Raw genomic sequence first — 20,750 nt, 5'->3', positions numbered from 1 at the left:
AAGTGGACCAATCTGATTCATCCCCTTCCTTCTAGAGTTTACATAAGTAAAGAACTCTTTGCTGTTTCTCTTCGCATCCCTTGCCAAGGATTTCTCGTAATCTGCCTTTGCCTGCCTAATCTCCTTTGTAACTTGGTTACAGATCAACTTGTATCTATCATAGGCTTCTGTGTCACGTGTTAATTTGTATGTATCCCATACATTTTTCTTCTCTGCCATATGCCTCATTAGTTCATCTGACATCCATTTAGGCCGAAACCTTGAACAATATTTCTTAGTTGGTATGAAACGCCTAGTAGCTTCCAAGATAAGTTCTTTAAATGCTTCCCATTTTGAATTTGCTGTTGGTAACATCATCAGTTGATCCCACTGTATAGAATTTAAATACTGTCTCAGTCCATCGTAGTCACCTTTACGAAAGCAATACCCCTTCCCTTTACCCCTAATGGTAGTTACCTCTTTGAGTAAATCCCACTTCAGAACACTGTGATCACTGCCACCTAGTGGTTCATTTATCTGCAGATTCCTGATGCATGAAGAATCACTACTGATAATCAAATCAAGAGTATTACTCCCTCTAGTTGCCTCCCTAACATGCTGATGTAGAAAACAATCATCCAATAAATCCACAAAAGCCTTGCCAGCCCCCAAATTCCAGTCAATATCTGGGAAATTAAAATCCCCCATTATAAGACTCTCTGATTTACTGGCCCACTCTATTTCTCTGTACAGTTTATTATTATACTCATCAGAGTCATTAGGCCTATAGCACACTCCTACTCTCAATTTTGATCTCTCAATGCTTATGTCACACCAAACTGACTCGACACTCCACTGTCCAGCGATGTCAACTGGCTTCACTTCCTTGGATTTTATGTGTTTCTTAACTAATAGCATAACCCCTCCTCCCTTCCTATCCTATCTATCCTTTCTGCAAACATTGTACTCCCCAAATTCCAGTTCTGCATTCCTTATATCTGTGTGACACCATGTCTCTGAAATCCCAACAATATCTGCCTTTGATGTTTTGAGCAATACCTCAAATTCATCAAATTTATTTACTACACTCCTAGCATTGGTGTACACGCAAGTATACATGCACCTGCACTTCCTCTTAGCCACCCTAACACAACCCATGTGTTTACTTGTACCCCCATGATTCCCAGCAGTCTTTGAAATAACCTGCATCTTATTTTCCAGGCTGCTGCTCATTCCAATAGAAGCAGTGCAAGAATCACTTTCTCCTCTGCCAGTAGCTACTGTTAATCTATTATTCCTTGTATTCCCCCAATCTAGCAGTTTTCCGACCCACCTAACACTGCCTCGATAGCATCAGCAAACATTCTTGCACCCTTTCTATTTAAGTGTATCCCATCCCTGTAGAAGCGGTCTCTCCTGTTAACAAATACAGACCAGGCTGAAAAAAATTCTATCCCTTGAGCCCTGCACAACCTTTCCAGGGCCGAATTGATCGACAGGGCTCTCATCACATACTCCCTCCTATCGTGTCTTTCAAATTCAAATTTTAAATTTATTTATAAAATTATATTCACACATAAATAGAATAAACTGAATATGCTGCTTTGCACTATCTTTGATACTGTATTTTTGATGGAGTCTTTCTAGTTTTAAATTCTACTATTTTTATTTACTGATTTTGCTTACTATGAGCATTGTATTCAAATATGGTCCCTTTATGTACAAATAAGAGATCTCTACAAATACAATGAATATTCACTATGGTATTTCTTTAAATCTGTTTTTGGAGAGTTCTTATTTTGCAGTATTTATCCTCTCTTCTGTAGTATAAAATTTACAGCTATTCAAATAAGTTGCCTTGTGGTTTCAAATATAGCTGTGGTTTCTGAAATACTATTTTATCAGCCATTAATCAATTAGCTTTCTGGAGAGGAATGATTTAATGGTAAACCTCTGTCTTATTTTTCCTTTTTAGTCTTATTCTTATTGACACAGCATATACTCTTAGATCTATATGTGTTATTCAGACTTCAGTTATTTCATCGTCATAGCTGGAAAACTGTATATATTTTGGCATTTTTATTTGTATTTTTTTGTGCTATTAAATTTTTAATTTTTAAAATTATTAATATCCATGGTTATGCCTATGTTTAGTGTCCAGTTCTGCTCATACCCTTCTTCTTTGTTCTTTCTCATGTTTCTACTGTTATTTCTGCAATATAATTAGCATTAGTAAAGGCATATGACGCAAGAAAGCAAGCTTATATAGCATCACCCTATGGTCTTTCCAAATGTTCTCTCCATTCACTCCAAATGTTTGTCTAGTTCTGCCTTGAACTTATTTAAGTTGTTGACCTCCACTACAACAGATGGAAGTTTGTTCCAACTATCAACCACCTGCTGGCTAAAGGCAAATTTCTGCACATCTATTCTACAATTGTCTTTCCTCAATTTGAATTCATGACCCCTCAGATGAGTAATCTGAGCAAGAGGAAGAATCCTATTAGTATTCAGATTGCTCAAACCATTCAAGGCCTTATACACCTCAATTAGATCACCTTGCAGGTGCTTATTTTCCAGAAGCTGCAATTTGCAGAACTTAAGCCTTTCCTGGTAGCAACAACACTTTGTTCCCCTCACCAATCTCATTGTCCTTCTCTGTACTCATTCCAGCAGCTCTACATCTTTCCTAAAATGAGGCCTTGAGACCGGTATGCAGTATCAAGGTGTGGCCTTATACAAGGGGACAATCACCCCTTATCCCTGCTAGCAAAATTCCTGAATATCATTGACAAAACACCATGAGCTACTCTTGCAGTCTGTCTGCACTGCTCAGAAAACTTCATATCTGACTGCACAATTATGTGTAGGTCCTTTTCATTCTTCAGTACCCTGAGTGTAGCACCACCCAGTTGATATGTTACTCTGGGGTTACTGTTACCCATATGGAATACTTTACATTTGTCAATGTTAAAATTCAGTGGCCACCTCTCAGCCCATCTGCTCAACTTTTCCAGATCTTGTTGCAGTAATGTATTACAATAGGACTAGCATTACCGTCATTAACAACCCTGCGAACCTTTGTATCATCTGCAAACTTAGACATTTAGCCTGATATACCTTCATCAATATAATTGATAAATACAGAAAACAACAATGGGCACAAAACTGAAACCTGGGGGACTCCACTAATAACATTAGTCCATGAGGAGCAGTGTCCATTAATTACCACTCTGTCTTCTTCCATTCAACCATCCTTTTATCCATTGTAGCAACTTGCCCTTAATGCCATACTGCTCCAATTTGTACAGTAGTATTCTGTGTGCCACAGTATCAAAATCTTTCCTAAAATCCAAGTATATGATATCAAAATTATTTGTTGCTTCCGGTTCCTTTGTGACCACATCATAGTATCTAATCAAATTTGTCAGACAAAAAACTTCCCCTTAAAAAACTCATGCTGTGTCTGAACTATAACTGCAGTCTTGTCCAGATTATCCTGCATCACTTCCTTAACAAGTGGCTCCATTGTTTTCCCTGGAACAAAAGTTAGACTAACAGGTCTGTAATTTCCTCTCTTCAAGGGATTCCTGCTCTTTTTATGCAGTCTGATTTATTGTTGAACCTTGTGCTCGTTTACTTTTTTGGTAATATAGCCAGTCTTTTTAGTTGCATCTAATTTTACTCGTTTTAGGTTTTTAATAATCTGTTTTATGTCTTGTGCAATTTTAAATTTACTATTCAAGTAAATTTATTATTTTTTATAATTTTTTATTTCCCATCATTATGAGATAGCTTATTTTACTACATTTATAATCTAGCAATCTGGTCTCAGCTGCTGCTTTGCACAAGTCCATATCAGCTATGTATACATTTTTTACTTTTTATATACAATTTCATACAATACAGGTATATTTTTATTTTATTTCTTATTGGAAGCACCTATAAGGTTCAGTTTTTTTTTTTTTTTTATTTAGTAGTTGTTGGCGCATCGGCTTCTGTGGCCATAACGCACCTCCCAAGGTTTTTGCAGTACTTTGATCCAAGCCTGAGGCGTGATTTGAACCTGCGACCTTTAGGTCGCTAGGCAGGCACTTTACCCACCCGGCTAGCCCGGTCGGCATAAGGTTCTGTGAGACTGCTAAAAAAATAGTTGCAAGAACAGGTGAGCAGCACCTGACAAGTGCTTCGGCGCCTCCGTAGCCAGGTGGGCAGGAGCAGCAGTGCGTAGCACACGCTTCTCGATTAGACTGTGGTTCGAGCCCGTCACCACCAAATATGGAGAATGCGGAAAGGTCAGGGAATGACCACCGCAAATCCCGGAGCAATATGGCCTTAGTTGCTAATGCTCCTAAAAACCAAATAACAACAACAACAACGACAAGTGCTTCCCACAGTTACCCTGCAAAATTTATAAACTTTCACTCCAAAAACTACTCCAGTGAAACTGTTTACTATTACGGAGGTAGAGAAGTTTCGGTCATTAACTCAGAGCGGTAGGGTGCCTCCGTAGCCAGGTGGGCAGGAGCAGCACACGCTTCTTGATTAGACCGGGGTTCGAGCCTGTGAGCCACCAAATATGGAGGATGTGGAAAGGTCAGGGAATGACCACCGCATATCTCTGGAGCAATATGGCCTTAGTTGCTAATGCTCCTAAAAACAAAACAACAACAACAACAACTGAGAGCAACAATTTTTGCACAAAGATTCTTTTTGTAAGGGACCAGTCAGGTCCCTTACAGCTGCTGCACGTTAAATTCAACTAAGACTATGGTTGTGGTGTTGCTAGTTAGAGCAGTATTATAGTGTCAAATCCACTGAAAATAATAGCACTGGCTACAGCCTAAATCCCTAACAGGATATTGGTTTAACCCTCGAGCAGGAAGGCAAACTCTGTGCATTTCATCAACAACAACAAAAAAAAAAACCCTTAAAAATGATTTTTTACAGAATTTTGGTTTTTAGTTTTTTGCTTTGTGATGTCTAGCAGTAGCAGTAATAGTAAAATATGCAAGCGAGCAAGCTTATATAGCATCAGCCAAAAGAAAAACCAGTTCACTCAACTGTACCCTCCAAGAATTTGTCTAGTTCATGGAAGTCTGTTCCAACGATAAACCACCTACTGGCTGAAGGCAAACCTCCATGCATCTATCCTGCAATGATCCTCAACTTGAATTTATATCCCTTCATATGTGATCTTAGAATAGCAGAAGGAATACCATTAACATTCACAGCTTACTCAATCCAGTCAAGGCTATAAACACCTCAATCAGATCTCCCCATAGGTGCCTGGTCTCGAGACGCTGCAATTTCCAGAACTGAAGCCTGTCTAGGTAAGAGAACCCTTTTGTTCCCTTCACCAATCTGGTTGCCCCTCTCTGCATTCATTCCAGCAGATCTATATCCTTCATAAAATGAGGCCTCCAGATCTGTATCCAGATCCAACATGCAGCATAACCATGGCCTTATACAAAGGGATAATCACCTCCTTATCCTTGTTAGCAAAGTTTCTGTATATCGTTAACAAAACCTAATGCTCTGCACTGCTCAGAGAATTTTATGTCTGACTGCACAATTACCACCAGGTCTTTTTCATTCTCTACTACACTGAATGTAGTACCACACAGTTGATAAGTTACTCTGGGTTACTGCTACCCATGTGCAGTAGCTCACATTTGTCAATTGTCAATGTTAAAATTCAACTGCCATTTCTCAGCCCATTAACCCAATTTTCCTAGATTTTGTTGTAGTAGCCCACCCTGATAACTGTCATTAACCATCCTGCCAACCTTTGTATCATCTGCAAACTTCAGCAATATCACTGATAAATATTGAAAACAACAATGGACCCAGCACCAAACTTTAGAGAACTCCACTAATATTAGTCCACGAAATACAGTGCCCATTGGTAAATCACTCTGTTTTCTTCCACTTAACCATCCCTGTATCCATAGCAGTAGCTTGCCCTTAATGCCACATTGCTCCAGTTTGTACAGCAGTCTTATGTGCAACAGTATCAAAAGCTTTCCTAAAATCGAAATATATGAAGTCAAAATTATTTTTTTGCATCCAGTTCTTTGGTCATTGCATCACAATAACCTATCAGATTGGGACAAGACCGATCCTTGAGAAATGGATGCGGTGATTGCAGTATAATTGCATGCCGTTCAAATGGTCCTGCATTACTTCTTTAATCAGTTCATTATTTTCCCTGGAACAGATGTTAATCTAACAGGTCTGTAATTACTCATGTTGCTTTTTGATCATCCTTTATGAATTGGGGATATATTTGCACTTCACCAGTCCATAGGGACCTCCCCTGAATTGAAGGATGCTCTCACAATTATGGCTAATGGTTTGCTTACTTCCTTTGCTGCCTCCCTTAATATAACTGGATAGATTCCATCACCTCAGGTGTCTTTTTTATGTCCATGTTCAATAATTTCTCCTCCACTTTCCTCTCAGTTATCGCAGTCATTTAGCTCCTCATTATAGTTTGATAAATGTCTGGCATCCCCTACCATAAAGAATTCCTCATGTGTGAATGTACATGCAAAATGCTTATTTAATGTGTTCGCAACCTGATCAGGGTTATCAACAGTTAACCCATAGACATCAAGTGGCCCAATATCTACCATAGGCTTGTGTATCACTTGATAATTTATATGCATCCCATGCACTTTTCTTCTCTGCCACATGTCTGAATAGTTCATCGGACATCCATTTAGGTCTAAGCCTTGAACAGTATTTCTTTGTTGGTACAAAAAGCCTAGTAGCTTCTTTGATTACTTTCCGTTTAGAATTTGCTGTTGGTATCATCATCAGTTTGTCCCACGGCATAAAATTTAAAAACTGTCTCAGACCTCTGTAGTTATAAAAGCAAGGCATTTCCCTTTTACCCTTGACAGTAGTTATGTCTTTAATTAAATTCCACATTAGTACACTGTGATTGCTGCCATCCACTGGGTCTTTTACCTGCAGATTCTTAGTGCATGAAGAATCACTGCTGATATTCAGATCAAGAGTATTACTCCCTCTGGTTGACTCTCGAACATGCTACTGTAGAAAACAGTCACCTAATAAATTCACAAAAGTGTTGCTAATGTGTGAGTGATGAACTCAGAAATTCCAGTTAATATTTGAAAAGTTAAAATTCCCCATTATGAGACATTCTGATTTGCTGGCTCACTCTATTTCCCAGTATATTCATAACAGCCATTTAAGCCTATAACATACTCTTACTCTCAATTTTGTTTTCCCAGTGCTTAGTGAGAAATTTTTGTGGATAACAAGACTGCTGTTACTGAAGATATTATTTGTTCCTAATAATCAATACAGGGTTACAATTAACAATAAAATTATAAAGTAAGCCATTTTACATCTGATATTGTTGTTTAGTTTTTGGTACTTACAGAGCTTCTGATAGTGTACTATAAGAAGACAGTTGTACAAATTGTGTACTATAAGAAGACAGCTGTACAAATTGGAACGAACACCAAAATACAGCCTTGTGCACATGCTTTTCATGAACTAATGTTCTGAGTGGATTCTCACAGAGTTAGATGTGTGCCCTTACTTTTTAAAACATTTATTAACAATATCGATGTACACACATTAATTTAATGTCAGCCAAGTGGCAGACTGGCTAATGACAGCAATTTGGGTATGCTACTGCTGCTACTACTACTGTTGTTGCTGTTGGTACTGGATTTAATGACACAAGGGCTATTAAGGCCAAATTGTGTCTGTTCATCGTTTATTCACAAGAAGCATATTTTAGAGATGCTAAATTATATGCTTCTGTACAAGCCAATATGTTTTAGATACATTAAAAGTTCTTCAATATTTGCTTCATTTGCTAAGAAATTAGATAAATCAGTTGATATATTCAATATGGTTGAATGGATGGTTGAATGTAAGGGACAATCAACCAGAAAATGATGGACCATTAAGTTGCATCTGATGCTACTGCAACAAGATCTCAAAAAATTAGGCAGATGGGCTGAGAAGTGGCAAATTAAGTTTAATACTGACAAATGCTTTTTACTGCATATAAAGAGTAATCCCAGAATAACATACCATCCATGTGGTATCACACTCATGTGATAGTGGAGAACAAAAAATACCTGGTGGTAATTGTGTAACAAATTCTGGAGAAATTAGGCAGATGGACTGAAATATTTCAGATGAGGTTTAACATTGACAAATGCAAGGTATTGACTGGGGTGGCAATAATCCCAGACTAATTGTTAGGGCAAACTCAAGGTAATCAAGAATGAAAATGACCTAATTGTACAGTCTGATATTCAGTGCTTTGAGCAGTGCAGACAGGCTGCTGGGTCAGCGCACCAGTTTCTGTCAATGATATACATGAATTTTGCAAGCAAGGGCAAAACCATGCTTACTGTTTTGCATAAATCAATGGTTATGATGCAGCTTGTACTTCATACAGATTTGGAAGCCAATTTTAGGAAAGATGTAGATCTGTTGGAATAGTTACAGAGAAGAACAATATTGGTTGTATGTACAAAAGGTTATTTTTATTAAGGAAGACATGGGTTCTGTATATTCCAGTGTCTGGAAACTGAGCATCTGCAATGAAATCTGACTGGGGTGTTTAAGGCTTTAAACAGGTTGAGTAAAACTGCCAATGGCATCCTTACTCTTCCTTGGATGGCACATACAAGATAATATATATTTAAAAAAAGTATGGTCACAGGAGAAATGTATGGAAATTTTTCTTCAGCCAAAGTAATCAATTGTTAGAATAAACTCCTACCTGCTGTTGTTGAAGTGGGTAGTTTGAATAATTATAAAGAAGAAGTGGACAAATTATTAGAAGGGATCCCCATCCCTTCTAATAATGGGAATGAACTGGATAATTTTACCAATAGTATATAATACTAATTTTCAACTATTTCTTGCCTTTTATCTGAAAACACTTAAAATGGTTATAATGTAAAATCATGTATACCATCATGTGCCTGTTCTTGGAAATTTTTTTAGCACATCTGGTAGAGAGTTAATTTAATTTTAATTAACAATATATACTTGAAATCTGCATAAATTCAACAATATTGACCCCTTTCTAGAAGTTAGCTTTCTTACAGATCACAAATTACTGTAGAATGCTATGCAATATTTGACGGAGCAGTGAAGAAATAATTTCTTTAGCAATTATTAGGAAAACACCAAATGAGAGAAATTTATCAAAGTATATGATTTTTCATTCAAACTTTGATGCAAATCATGCTTTGTTATAAATAAGCTACAAGTTTCCTATGGCTAATTAATTTATAACAGGGGCTTCAGAGTAATTTTTAGATAATTATTACTTTTTTTCTTTTAAGCAAAATTTTCAAAAATGGGAAGATTTATTATGGATGCCAGATTTATGTTGTTTTGTTGTGGTTAACATAATAGTTAACAGCTTAAGTAGTTTTAAAATTAGAATATTTTATTTTCTTATCAGATACCAATAAAAGATCTGTTAAAACTTACTGTGGTAGTTATCAGTTCAGTGTTATCTGCAGCAGGATCCCACTCAAGGTCATCAGAAGAGGAAGGCTGCCTCTTAAATGTGGACATTTCAAGAATATCAGATCCCTCTTCTATGGGAATAATATGTACATAAATCAATAATTAGAAGAGGCTGCATGCCAACTTTTCTTGATAAGATAAATAATAGATTGATAAGGACATTAGTTTTCATTCATTATTCTCTCCACATTTTGCCATAATATTATTACTAACTGTGAATCATATTGCAATCATAAACAAATGCTTATTTCAACAGATTATATATTTCATCATTGCTTTGACTTTTCTAGGCACAGTAATACATGCATTACTCTGCAGTCATTACAGTGCATTGAATAGAATGTGTTTTACGTGTTTCATTGCATTTTAAAATAAGTAATTTCACTGAGCACATTTGCATAAAACTTTGTTTCAAATTAGGAAACAATAGTGGCCTGGAATAGAAGCCCACAAAATGCTAAAAACAATTTTCAAAGAAGATAATATTATGCCATTCAAAACTTTTCTGTGGTTTTTAAAATTTAATGAGGGGCCACTTGTCCAATGAAGATGATCGCTCTGAATTCTTTTCAACAGTAATTCAATCACTCGTGTTAGTGATTGATGTTTAACAATCTATGAAGCTGTTAGTGAATTTTGGAATTTCTTATGGAACATATCAATCAATTTCAGCATAAGATTTGGGAAGAACGTGATATGTGTCAGCCAAGTTCGTACCTCTCATTTATACTGATGATTACATACAGCAGTGTGTTCTCGAACGCTAGGATCTTCATCAATGTACTGCTGACCCATATATTATTTCTCCCATCATTTTCGGTGATCTCCAATTTCTCTAAGCCCCAAAAAACACAAGACAATCTCAAGCAAATGTGAAGGTTATGCAACCCCCATACTCATTAGATTAACTCCCTGTGTTTGTTTTTCTTTTTCATACAGTATCAGCAAAAAAAAAAAACCCACTTCCCATTTCACCTATCCATTTGACTCAATAGTTAGTCTAGTTCCTCCTTGAATTTATTTAAGCTATCCACTTCCACAACAGATGGAAGTTTGTTACAGACATCAACCACCTGGCTAAAAACAAACTTCCACACATCAATTTTGCAACCATCCCTCCTCAATTTGAATTTTTGCCCCTCATGTGTGAAGTCTGAGCAGGAGGAAGAATTCCATCAACACAGAGTTTGCTTAATCCATTCAAAGCATTAAACACTTCAGTCAGATCACCTTGCAGGTGCCTAGCCTCCAGATGCATGAAACCTTTTTTGGTAACAGCATCCTTTTGTTCCCCTCACCAATGTTGCCCTTCTCTCTACCTGCTTCAGCTCTATATCCTTTCTAAAATTAGGCCTCCAGACCTGTATGCAGTACTTAAGATATGGCCTGACCATTGCCTTATACAATGGAATAATTGCCTCCTTATCCCTACCAGTAAAATTCCTGTATATCATTGACAAAACCCCATGTGCTGTCCTGGTAGCTGGCCTGCACTGCTCAGAGAACTTCATATATGATTGCACAATTATCCTCCTAGGTATTTTTCATTTTCCACTACCCTGAGTATAGTACCACACAGTTAGTATGTTACTCTGGGGTTACTGCTACCCATATGCAGTACTTTGCATTTATCAATGCTAAACTTCAACTACCACTTCTCAGCCCATCTGCCTAATTTTTCTAGATCCCCATTGCAGTAGCATACCATAAATATTGTAATTAACCACTCTGCTAACCTTTGTATCATCTACAAACTTGGACATTAAGCCTCATTTGCCTTCATCAATACCATTAATAAATACAGAAAACAAAAATGGGCCCAGCACCAAACCCAGAGGGATCCCACTAATAACATTAGTTTATGAAGTCCACTGATAACCACTCTCCATCTTCTACCACTCAACCATTCCTTTATCCATAGCAACAACTTGTCCTTAATGCCACACTGCTCCCATTTGTATAGTAGACTTTTATTTGCAACAGTACCAAAGGCTTTCCTGAAATCCAACTATATGATATCAAAATTATTTTTTGCATTCAGTTCTTTGTGACTGCATTATAATATCCAATCAAATTGGTTAGACAAGATTTCTTCCCCACAAACCCATGTTGTGTCTGAGATATAACTTCACTGGATGGAGGACCATCCTGTCTAGATGGTCCTGCATTACTTCTTTAAACAGTGACTCCATTATTTTCCCTGGAAAAGAAGTTAAGCTAACAGTCTGTAATTGCTCATATCACTCTTTGATCCCCACTTTGTGAATTGGGGATACATTCGCAAATCTCTAATCCTTGGGGACTTTTCTGATTCCAAAGATGATCTCATAATTATAGCTGAAGTTTATCTTACCTCCTTAACTGCCACCCTTAATATAACTGAATAGATCACCTCCACTCCAGGTGCTTTTTAAGTTGAACTTCAACAGGTCCCCTTCCACTTTCTGTCAGTTATTATAAAATCATTTAGCTCCCTGTTAGAGTTTGATAAACTTTTGGCATCTACTTCCCTAAAAAATTTCTCATGTGTAAATGTAGATGCAAAATATTTACAGGCACTCCCCAGCTTATGTAATACTTGACTTACGGAAATTCAACTCTACGTAAGTTTTTGCCGGTGAGTGCAAACTTAAAAAATTGTGGAAAAGTATTTTGCATTCTGTAGGAATAAATGGAGGTATCGTGAAATATACGTAATGTGAACCCAATAACACTGTTTTTTTTTTTTTTTTTTTTTTTTTTTGGTAATTCATTCCAAGACCTTGGAAGTTGAAATTTTCGCTATTTATCTCTCTAAAAGGTCATTTTTATAATGGAAATTGCACTACACTTTCATCATTATCATATGTTCCATTATAAGTATAAATTTTGAATGCCTTTGTGATATTTTTCTAAAACACATTTCTGGAGGTCATGACCATAAAACAATAAAAAGAATTTGCACTTTCCAGTTTATTGTGTTTTCTGTAAATGTTATAGTTTATTTAGCGCAATCTATTATAAACGGGTAGTAAACTCAATCTTATTGTATTTGTGATAATACCGATAACTGGAATTCTGTGGGTTTTTACATTATGGTATTATGGTAAAATGAGTTCCCTTTCACTGAAATCTTCCATCATATAAAGAATATAAATACATTTTCAGAATCTTCTCTTCATTGCTATTTGCTTATTACAGTGGTGAAGGGAAAGGGACCAACGGAAAGTGCAAGTGCTGGCAGTGCTAGGAAACAAAACAAAATTGATTTAGAAATGAAGATGATTAATTAAGAATTACAAAGCAGGACAAAGTTTGTCATCTATTGCAAGGGAATTAGGTCTCGCTGCTTCAACAGTGAATACTTAGGTTAGGTACTAAGTGAATACTTAGGTTATTCACAAAACAGCATTCAGGTGCTATATCAAAGATGGAAAAGCTATTAATAATATGGATGGAAAATCAGATTCAGAAGCAAGTGCCCCTGAGTCCAATGGCCATTCAAGCAAAAGCAAGAAGTATTTCCAAAGATATTAAGGATAAGTACGGCGAACCCCAAGCCAAGTTCATGGCAAGCAATAGATGGTTTAATAGGTTTAAGTATCGCGCTGGTTTCAAAAGATTAAAGTATGTGGTGAAGTTGCTAGTGCCGATTCTGCAGCTGCAGTGAAATTTTGTGATATGTTGGAAAAAACCCCTTCTAAATCTCCATAGCCCTTAAATTCTGCAGTGGCGTGCTTATCAGCTGGAGAGTTAATTCTAGCAACAATATTCGAAAGGTAAACCTTGCGGATGTTATGCCTGTCTCCTCTCTCTTTTTGTAATTTTATAATTTTGAAATTTTTGTCATTTTGTACTCTTCTGTAATTTTTTCTGCACATGAAATAAAAAAAAAAAATTGAATAAATAATTCTATTTAAATGTTCATCTAACATTTCTTTTTTGCTTCAATCAAATTTAACCAAATTTGCGAGTGTTGCATAAGCATTTAGGGAAATTCCGACTTAAGTAGAGTTCTGCGGAACGCAACCCTTACGTAAGTTGGGCAGTGGCTGTATTCAATTTGTTGGGAAACTGAGCAGATCATCAACAGTTGAACCATCAATATCATGTGGCCCAATGTGATTCATCTCTTTATTTCTGATGTTTACATAACTCTTTGAAGTTTTTCTTTGCACCTTTCCCAAAGCTTTCTCACAATCTGTATTAGCTTGCCTAACCTATTTTGTGACTTGATTACAGACTAGTTTATATCTATCATAAGGCTTCTGTGTCAACTGATAATTTATATGAATCCCATGCATTTTTATTCTCTAATTTGAGAAGAACAACAAGTCTCATTAGTTTTATCTGGCATCCATTTAGGTCTAAGCCTTGAACAATATTTATTAGTTGGTGTGAAAAGCATAGTAGTTTCTATTATTTCCTTGAATGATTCTCATTTACAATTTGCTGATCGTAACATCATCAGTTGGTCCTGCTGCATAGAATTTAAAAACTGTCTGAGACCACTGTAGTCACCTTTACAAAAGCAAAATCTCTTCCCTTTACTTTTGATGGTAGTTACATCCTTAAGTAACTCCCATATCAATACACTGTGATCACTGCCATCTATTGGGTCTTTTTTCTGCAGATTCTTAATACATGATAATTACTGCTGATAATGAGATCAAGAGTATTACTCTCTCTTGTTGCCTATCTAACCTGCTGCTGTTGAAAACAGTCATCCAATAAATCCACAAATGTCTTGCTAGTGTAAGTGACCAATTCACAAATTCCAGTCAACACCTGGAAAGTTAAAATCCACCATTATATTTCTGATTTACTGGCCACTATTTCTCTGTACAGCCGATCATTGTATTCATGAGAGTCATTAGGCCTATAACACACTTACTTTCATTTTTGCTTACCCACTGCTTATGTCACACCAAACTGACTCACTACTGCACTGACAACCCATGTCAAATGGATGCACTGCTTTAGATTTTGTGTTTCCTAAGAGCATAACCCCCTATCCTATCCTGTCTATACACATTGTACTTCCTATATTTGAAATTCTGCATTCCTTATATCTCAGTAACACCATGTCTCTGATATTCCTCTGATGTCTGCATTTGATGACTTGACCAGCACTTCAAATTCATCAAATTTATTTACTATGATTCTAGCATTGGCAGACATGAAAATATACATGCACCAGTTCTTACTCTTAGTTATCCTAACACATCCCACATACAGCAGACTTTCGATTTACTGGGAATGAATTAACCAGGACCCTTCAAGACTCCAAATTAAAAAAAAAAAAAAAAAAAAAATCAACCAGAAATCATAAAATTCAAGTAATAACTAGAATAGGTATAAACAGATATTTTGCAAGTCATAAATAAGCAACAAGAAGTGGCATTATAAGTCATCATTGGGAGATTAATGTACCTATTATCTTGCAACCCCCACTGTCTTCACACCTGCCGCTAAAAAAAAAAAAAAAAACAAACAAATGTTTAGTTTGCTTTAGTGCATCGTGTTTCGTCGCACCACAAAAAGACAAATTTTGTTTCATTATTTATGTCAAGGATGTCGAAATTTTTTTTTTTTTTTATTTAGAAATCATGAAAATGATGGGTAAACGCAAAATATTTGCGCTTTCAGTTAACACTGTGAAGTTCTTCACAGAAAATTTCATTTTGACCATTATCATGGACTAAGAGAATAAGTGACAGCAGTACTAGTACATCTACCAACAAAAGGAAAGTGATCGATTTGGATCAGAAAATTAAACTAATAAGAATGTATGAAAATGGTCAAACATTAACAAGTATCATGCTGAATATCCTGAAAGAGGCCTCTGAGGTCGGGACGGGAAAACTCATGTCTAAGAATATATAAATTCATACACCGACCATTGAATAAAATTTAAAATTTAATATGACTAAAATCTTTACAAAAAAAAAAAAAAAAAAATATTTACAATAAACTATTACGGAATGCTAAAAACTGTAATAAAAAAGATCATTTACAATAAAATTTGCTAAAATATAAAACATTAAAAGCGCTAAAAATCTGAAGCTTTCGGGAGTGTCAGCTCCCTTCTTCAACAGTGATATAACTTCCTGCAACATCTCCTTAAGTAGCAGGCTCACGGTACCTCCACACGTGGTATTTCTCCACGTGGTTCAATCGGCACATGGTCAGAACTGGAAGCGGAAATGTCTCGGGAATGTGGCAAAGAAAATCGTTCATCCGAACCTTAATATAATTGTTTCAAAGATAGGATTAATACGTATACCTCTATCTCTGTTTATTGTATTCCTACTGGATGAACTAATCCGTAAACCCTCGAGCCATTTACGCTCCCAGTATCCATGTGCACGATCCAAAATAATAGCGTCCTCCGGGGAGATTTGATGCTGCTTCTCCCAAAAATGTTCGGCCACAGCAGACTTGTTGTATTCAGCGGTTCTTATGGCATTTAAATGTTCCCCCAGACGATCCCTGAGCCGTCGTTTTTGTTTCCCCCACATAACACTCCCCACAATCCGGGCATTCTATTCTATAAACCACTCCACTACTAAGATCTTTTGGTATGCGGTCTTTGACCTGAGACACAGCTGTGCACAGCCTCCGCCCAGGAAGCTGTACACAGCGTGTCCCATAACCCCGTAAAATTCTTGCCAGATGTTCAGTAAGGCCCGGATAGTAGGGGATGTATGCGGTGGCTACCGGAACGAACGACTCCCTACGTTCGGACACTCCTCTACTATATCTATCCAGGATCCTCTGGGGGTATCCGCACTTTCTAAGTTCTGCTGTGACACGATTAATTTCTTTTTCTTTATCCTCAGAAGTGGTACAGTGTGATCTTACTCTGTCAAATAAAGCTTTTGCAACACTATTCTTATATTGTCCAGCTTGTGCTGAATTGAAATGGGTGTATTGATCTCTACACATGGGTTTTTTAAAAAGTGACGTCTTAAGTCTAAAACCCACCCTGGAGATCAATACATCCAAAAATGACAGGGTACCACGTTTCCACCTCTGAGGTAAATTGTATAAATTGGGAGAAGCTATTAAGCCAGCAAACGGCATCATCCTCCCTCCCCTTCTGGACCAGGGCAAAGGTATCATCAACATATCTTCTCCAATTCCTAATAGGAAACGAACACCCACTAAAAACCCTACTTTCCAACTCCTCCATGGCCAGATTGGCCACGGTGGCACTAATGGGTGAACCCATGGCAGTACCGCGAACCTGCTTATACATAGTTCCTTGAAACAACATGGTAGTACTAGCTAGACATAATTCTACCCCGGTGCAAATGTCTTCCACACCGAGAAGTGATCTATTACCAAGAGAGGCATCCCTGGTCAATGCCATTTTTACACAATATACTGCATGACTAATAGGAATACATGTAAATAAAGATATAACGTCAAAAGAGATCATGCTCTCATCATCATTTATAGTCAAATTCCCCACAAAATTCACAAACTCTCTACTGTCTTTAACAACATATTCGGACTGCCCCACTATGGGTGCAATTAATTTAGCCAAGTACCCTGATAGCGCATAGGAAGGACTCCCTATAAATTGGGAGAAGCAGCATCAAATCTCCCCGGAGGACGCTATTATTTTGGATCGTGCACATGGATACTGGGAGCGTAAATGGCTCGAGGGTTTACGGATTAGTTCATCCAGTAGGAATACAATAAACAGAGATAGAGGTATACGTATTAATCCTATCTTTGAAACAATTATATTAAGGTCGGATGAACGATTTTCTTTGCCACGTTCCCGAGACATTTCCGCTTCCAGTTCTGACCATGTGCCGATTGAACCACGTGGAGAAATATCACGTGTGGAGGTACCGTGAGCCTGCTACTTAAGGAGATGTTGCAGGAAGTTATATCACTGTTGAAGAAGGGAGCTGACGCTCCCGAAAGCTTCAGATTTTTAGCGCTTTTAATGTTTTATATTTTAGCAAATTTTATTGTAAATGATCTTTTTTATTACAGTTTTTAGCATTCCGTAATAGTTTATTTTAAATATTTTTTTTTTTTTTTTTTTTGTAAAGATTGTAGTCATATTAAATTTTAAATTTTATTCAATGGTCGGTGTATGAATTTATATATTCTTAGACATCATGCTGAATTCAGATTTGTCAATAATAATATAGTAGCAATATGTTACTAGTCATTCCCGAGTTACATAAAACTCGACGAAGTAAGAAGTCCTGGAACGAATCTCTTACGTATGTAGGGGACTTCTGTATTTTGGATTAACCGGGAAATCGAGAGTCTATTGTATTTACTTGTTCTATGATAACTCATAGCAGGTCTTCAAATCTCCAGCACTTTGCTTTCCAGGTTGCTATATGTTCCAATAGTTGTATAGTTATTATATCCTTTTTTTTATGTGGTCTGAGCAAAACTTTGAAATTTCCTATTTCAAAAGTTTTTCACAAAGTTTGTGAATCATGAATTTGTTAATCAGACTATTAAACATGAATTTAAATTTATAATTTTAATAGCAGCAGATATCAGTTGTAACTCTGCTAGAACAAGAAAAACACTGTTCTATGTTTGCACTACCGTGGGAGAGTGCGTCAGGTTTTCATAATCTTGGCTACTACTGAATGTTTTTGACTTTCAACTGAAGATTTTTTACTTCAATACTAATCAATTCTTTTATGCTTCATTTCAGTTTTACTGCCTAGTTAGTATTAACAAAATGACAAAGTGAAGTAAAGCTTATACAGAATTAAACAAAAAAAGTCAAAGAAGTTTTCACTTACCTTACAAATGAAATTCAATATTCACTGGTGAAGCAATAATTAATTTGAGATTTCTCCTAAAATTATATAGCTACACAATTTAGTGATTGTAAACAATGAACATATTTCAGCAAGTGATATCCTATTATTTTATTTCCAATAATATGACTGCTGTTCTGCAATGTAATGGCTGGGACTTAGGCATGTATTTTCAGTTTTTGGTGAATTTTAGTGTACTTTTTATTTATTTGTTCTAAATTTTATTTTGAGAATATGTGTGAATAGCATATGTGTTATGCAAGAATAGAAATGGTTTAAAAGAAAGTGTAAGACTGCATATAGGAGAATTTAGGAATTAACACTTTTAAATGAAATTATTTGGGGAGAAGGGTTATCATTACTCTGACATTTCATTAGCTGTCTTGCTCCCTTCTTCTAAGGCTATAAGAATCTAGGGGAAGGCCTACTAGCTGGGACTGATTGCTGAAGTGTGTGCTAAAGTTATGAGTGAATGTCTGAACCCCATTTCTTTAAAACAAAATTTTATTTCATCTTATTTTTTTAACACAGTAATCACATAGTTCTGTTCAAGCAAGCATTTCAGAAGTTATACTCGATTGAATAAATAGTAGCAGTAAATTTTAGTGCATTGTATGTAAGAATTTCTTTGTGAAATTATATATAGTTTATTTAACTGAATATAAATAGTATCAAAGATATAAGTGGAGTTATTTTATAGATTGGTAGTTTAGTAGTACTTTGAAAACAGCTACAGCAGAGCAGTTAGGTCAAAGTAATCAATAGCAGAAGTTTTCAAGTAAGACTGTGAAGCAAAATATTTTATTCTATTATAGAAGTGTTTTATTGGGTGTAATGCATCATAATGTGCTTTTTTAAAGTAACAATGTTGCGCCACTGGGAAAAAATAGATTAAACAAACAGGTTGTAGTTAAAATTTCTTTTAAATACAAAAGTAATAAACACAAAATCTTTCGGACTGGGGACACTCTTCTTCAGTTGTGACCGTTATTGTTAAAAATATTATCATGTGCGTGCCATGCGTGGTGAAAATCCCATGCTACAGGTGCTTGCAACAATTAGCTGGTTGAAGTGGAGGCTTGCAGTTGTAGCTGCAATACTTGGGAATGCTCTGAGCACCAACATTGGCTAGGAAGATGGCTGCCTCAGTGATGGGGTTAATGCGACATCCACTGTCTGGTTAAAGGAACCACCACAACATGAGATTTGTTGTTGTTTTTTTGGTTTTTAGGAGCATTAGCAACTAAGGCCATATTTCTCCAGGATATGCGGTGGTCATTCCTTAACCTTTCCGCATCCTCCGTATTTGGTGGTGACGGGCTCGAACCCCGGTCTAATCAAGAAGCGTGTGCTACGCACTGCTGCTCCTTCCCACCTGGCTACGGAGGCGCCACAACATGAGATGTGGAGCGAATCCATGTGAAGTGAAGAGAGACAAGTAGTCGTCTACCCAGCATGACATTGATCCATGCCGCGAGGTCAAGATTATTAACTGATCCTGCCAGTACCATCACCGTGCCTGGTTGGAATCGCTCTACATCTCGTGTTGTAGCAGTTCCTTTAACCGGAACAGAGGATGCTGCATCAATCCCATCACTAAGGCAACCATCCTCCTAGCTGACAAACGTTGGTGCTCAGAGCATTTCCAAGTATTGCAGCTACAACCGCAAGCCTCCATTTCAACCAGGAATTGTTGCAAGCATCTGTAGCACGCAATTTTCACCATGCATAACAACCACGGCACGCACATGATATTCTGTATTTTAGCATTAGCATTAGTAGAGGCATTTGATGCAAGAAAGCAAGCTTATGCAGCACAGCCAAAAAATAAATAAAATAAAATAAAATAAAAATAAAAAAAATAAAAAAAAAAAAATAAAAAAAAAATAAATAAATACATAAATAAAAAATAACCACTTCCACTTCACCCCTCTGTTTGTTCGAAATACCTGTCCAGCTGAGCCTTAAACTTATTTAGGCTATCAACTTCCACGACAAGGGATGGAAGTTTATTCCACCAACCAACCACCCGCTGGCTAAAGGCAAATTTCCTCACGTCTATCCTACATCTGTCTTTTCTCAATTTGAATTTATGCCCTCTCAGGTGATTATTCTGAGCAAGAGGAAGAATCCCATCAGCATTGAGCATGCTCAAACCATTCAAGGCTTTATACACCTCTATCAGATCACCTCGCCGGTGCCTAGTCTCCAGACACTGTAATTTTCAAAACTTAAGCCTTTCTTCATAAGAGCAACCCTTTGTTCCATTCACTAATCGTGTTGCCCTTCTCTGTACTCGTTCCAGCATCTCTACATCCTTCTTGAAGTGAGGCCTCCAGACCTGTATACAGTACTCTAGGTGTGGTCTGACCATTGCCTTATACAAGGGAATAATCACCTCCTTATCCCTGCTAGAAAATTCCTATATATCATTGACAATAC

The 20,750-nt window shown here is 36.8% G+C and overlaps 1 protein-coding gene across 1 annotated transcript in view; it reads right to left on the bottom strand.

The window, feature by feature from the left end:
• Nucleotides 1-20,750, bottom strand: part of axo (axotactin) — a 564,741-nt gene that overhangs the window by 35,173 nt on the left and 508,818 nt on the right. The window contains exon 32 of the mRNA XM_090371184.1: nt 9,481-9,590. Within this exon, the coding sequence (XP_090227310.1) occupies nt 9,481-9,590 (110 nt within the window). The remainder of the gene's footprint in view (nt 1-9,480; nt 9,591-20,750) is intronic.

This window comes from Mastigoproctus giganteus, chromosome 4 (genome assembly GCF_048544385.1).
Source record: "Mastigoproctus giganteus isolate SK-2022 chromosome 4, ASM4854438v1, whole genome shotgun sequence".
NCBI lineage: Eukaryota > Metazoa > Arthropoda > Arachnida > Uropygi > Thelyphonidae > Mastigoproctus > Mastigoproctus giganteus.
Note: the sequence above shows the minus strand (reverse complement) of the source record. Positions and strands in the feature narration are given on the sequence as shown.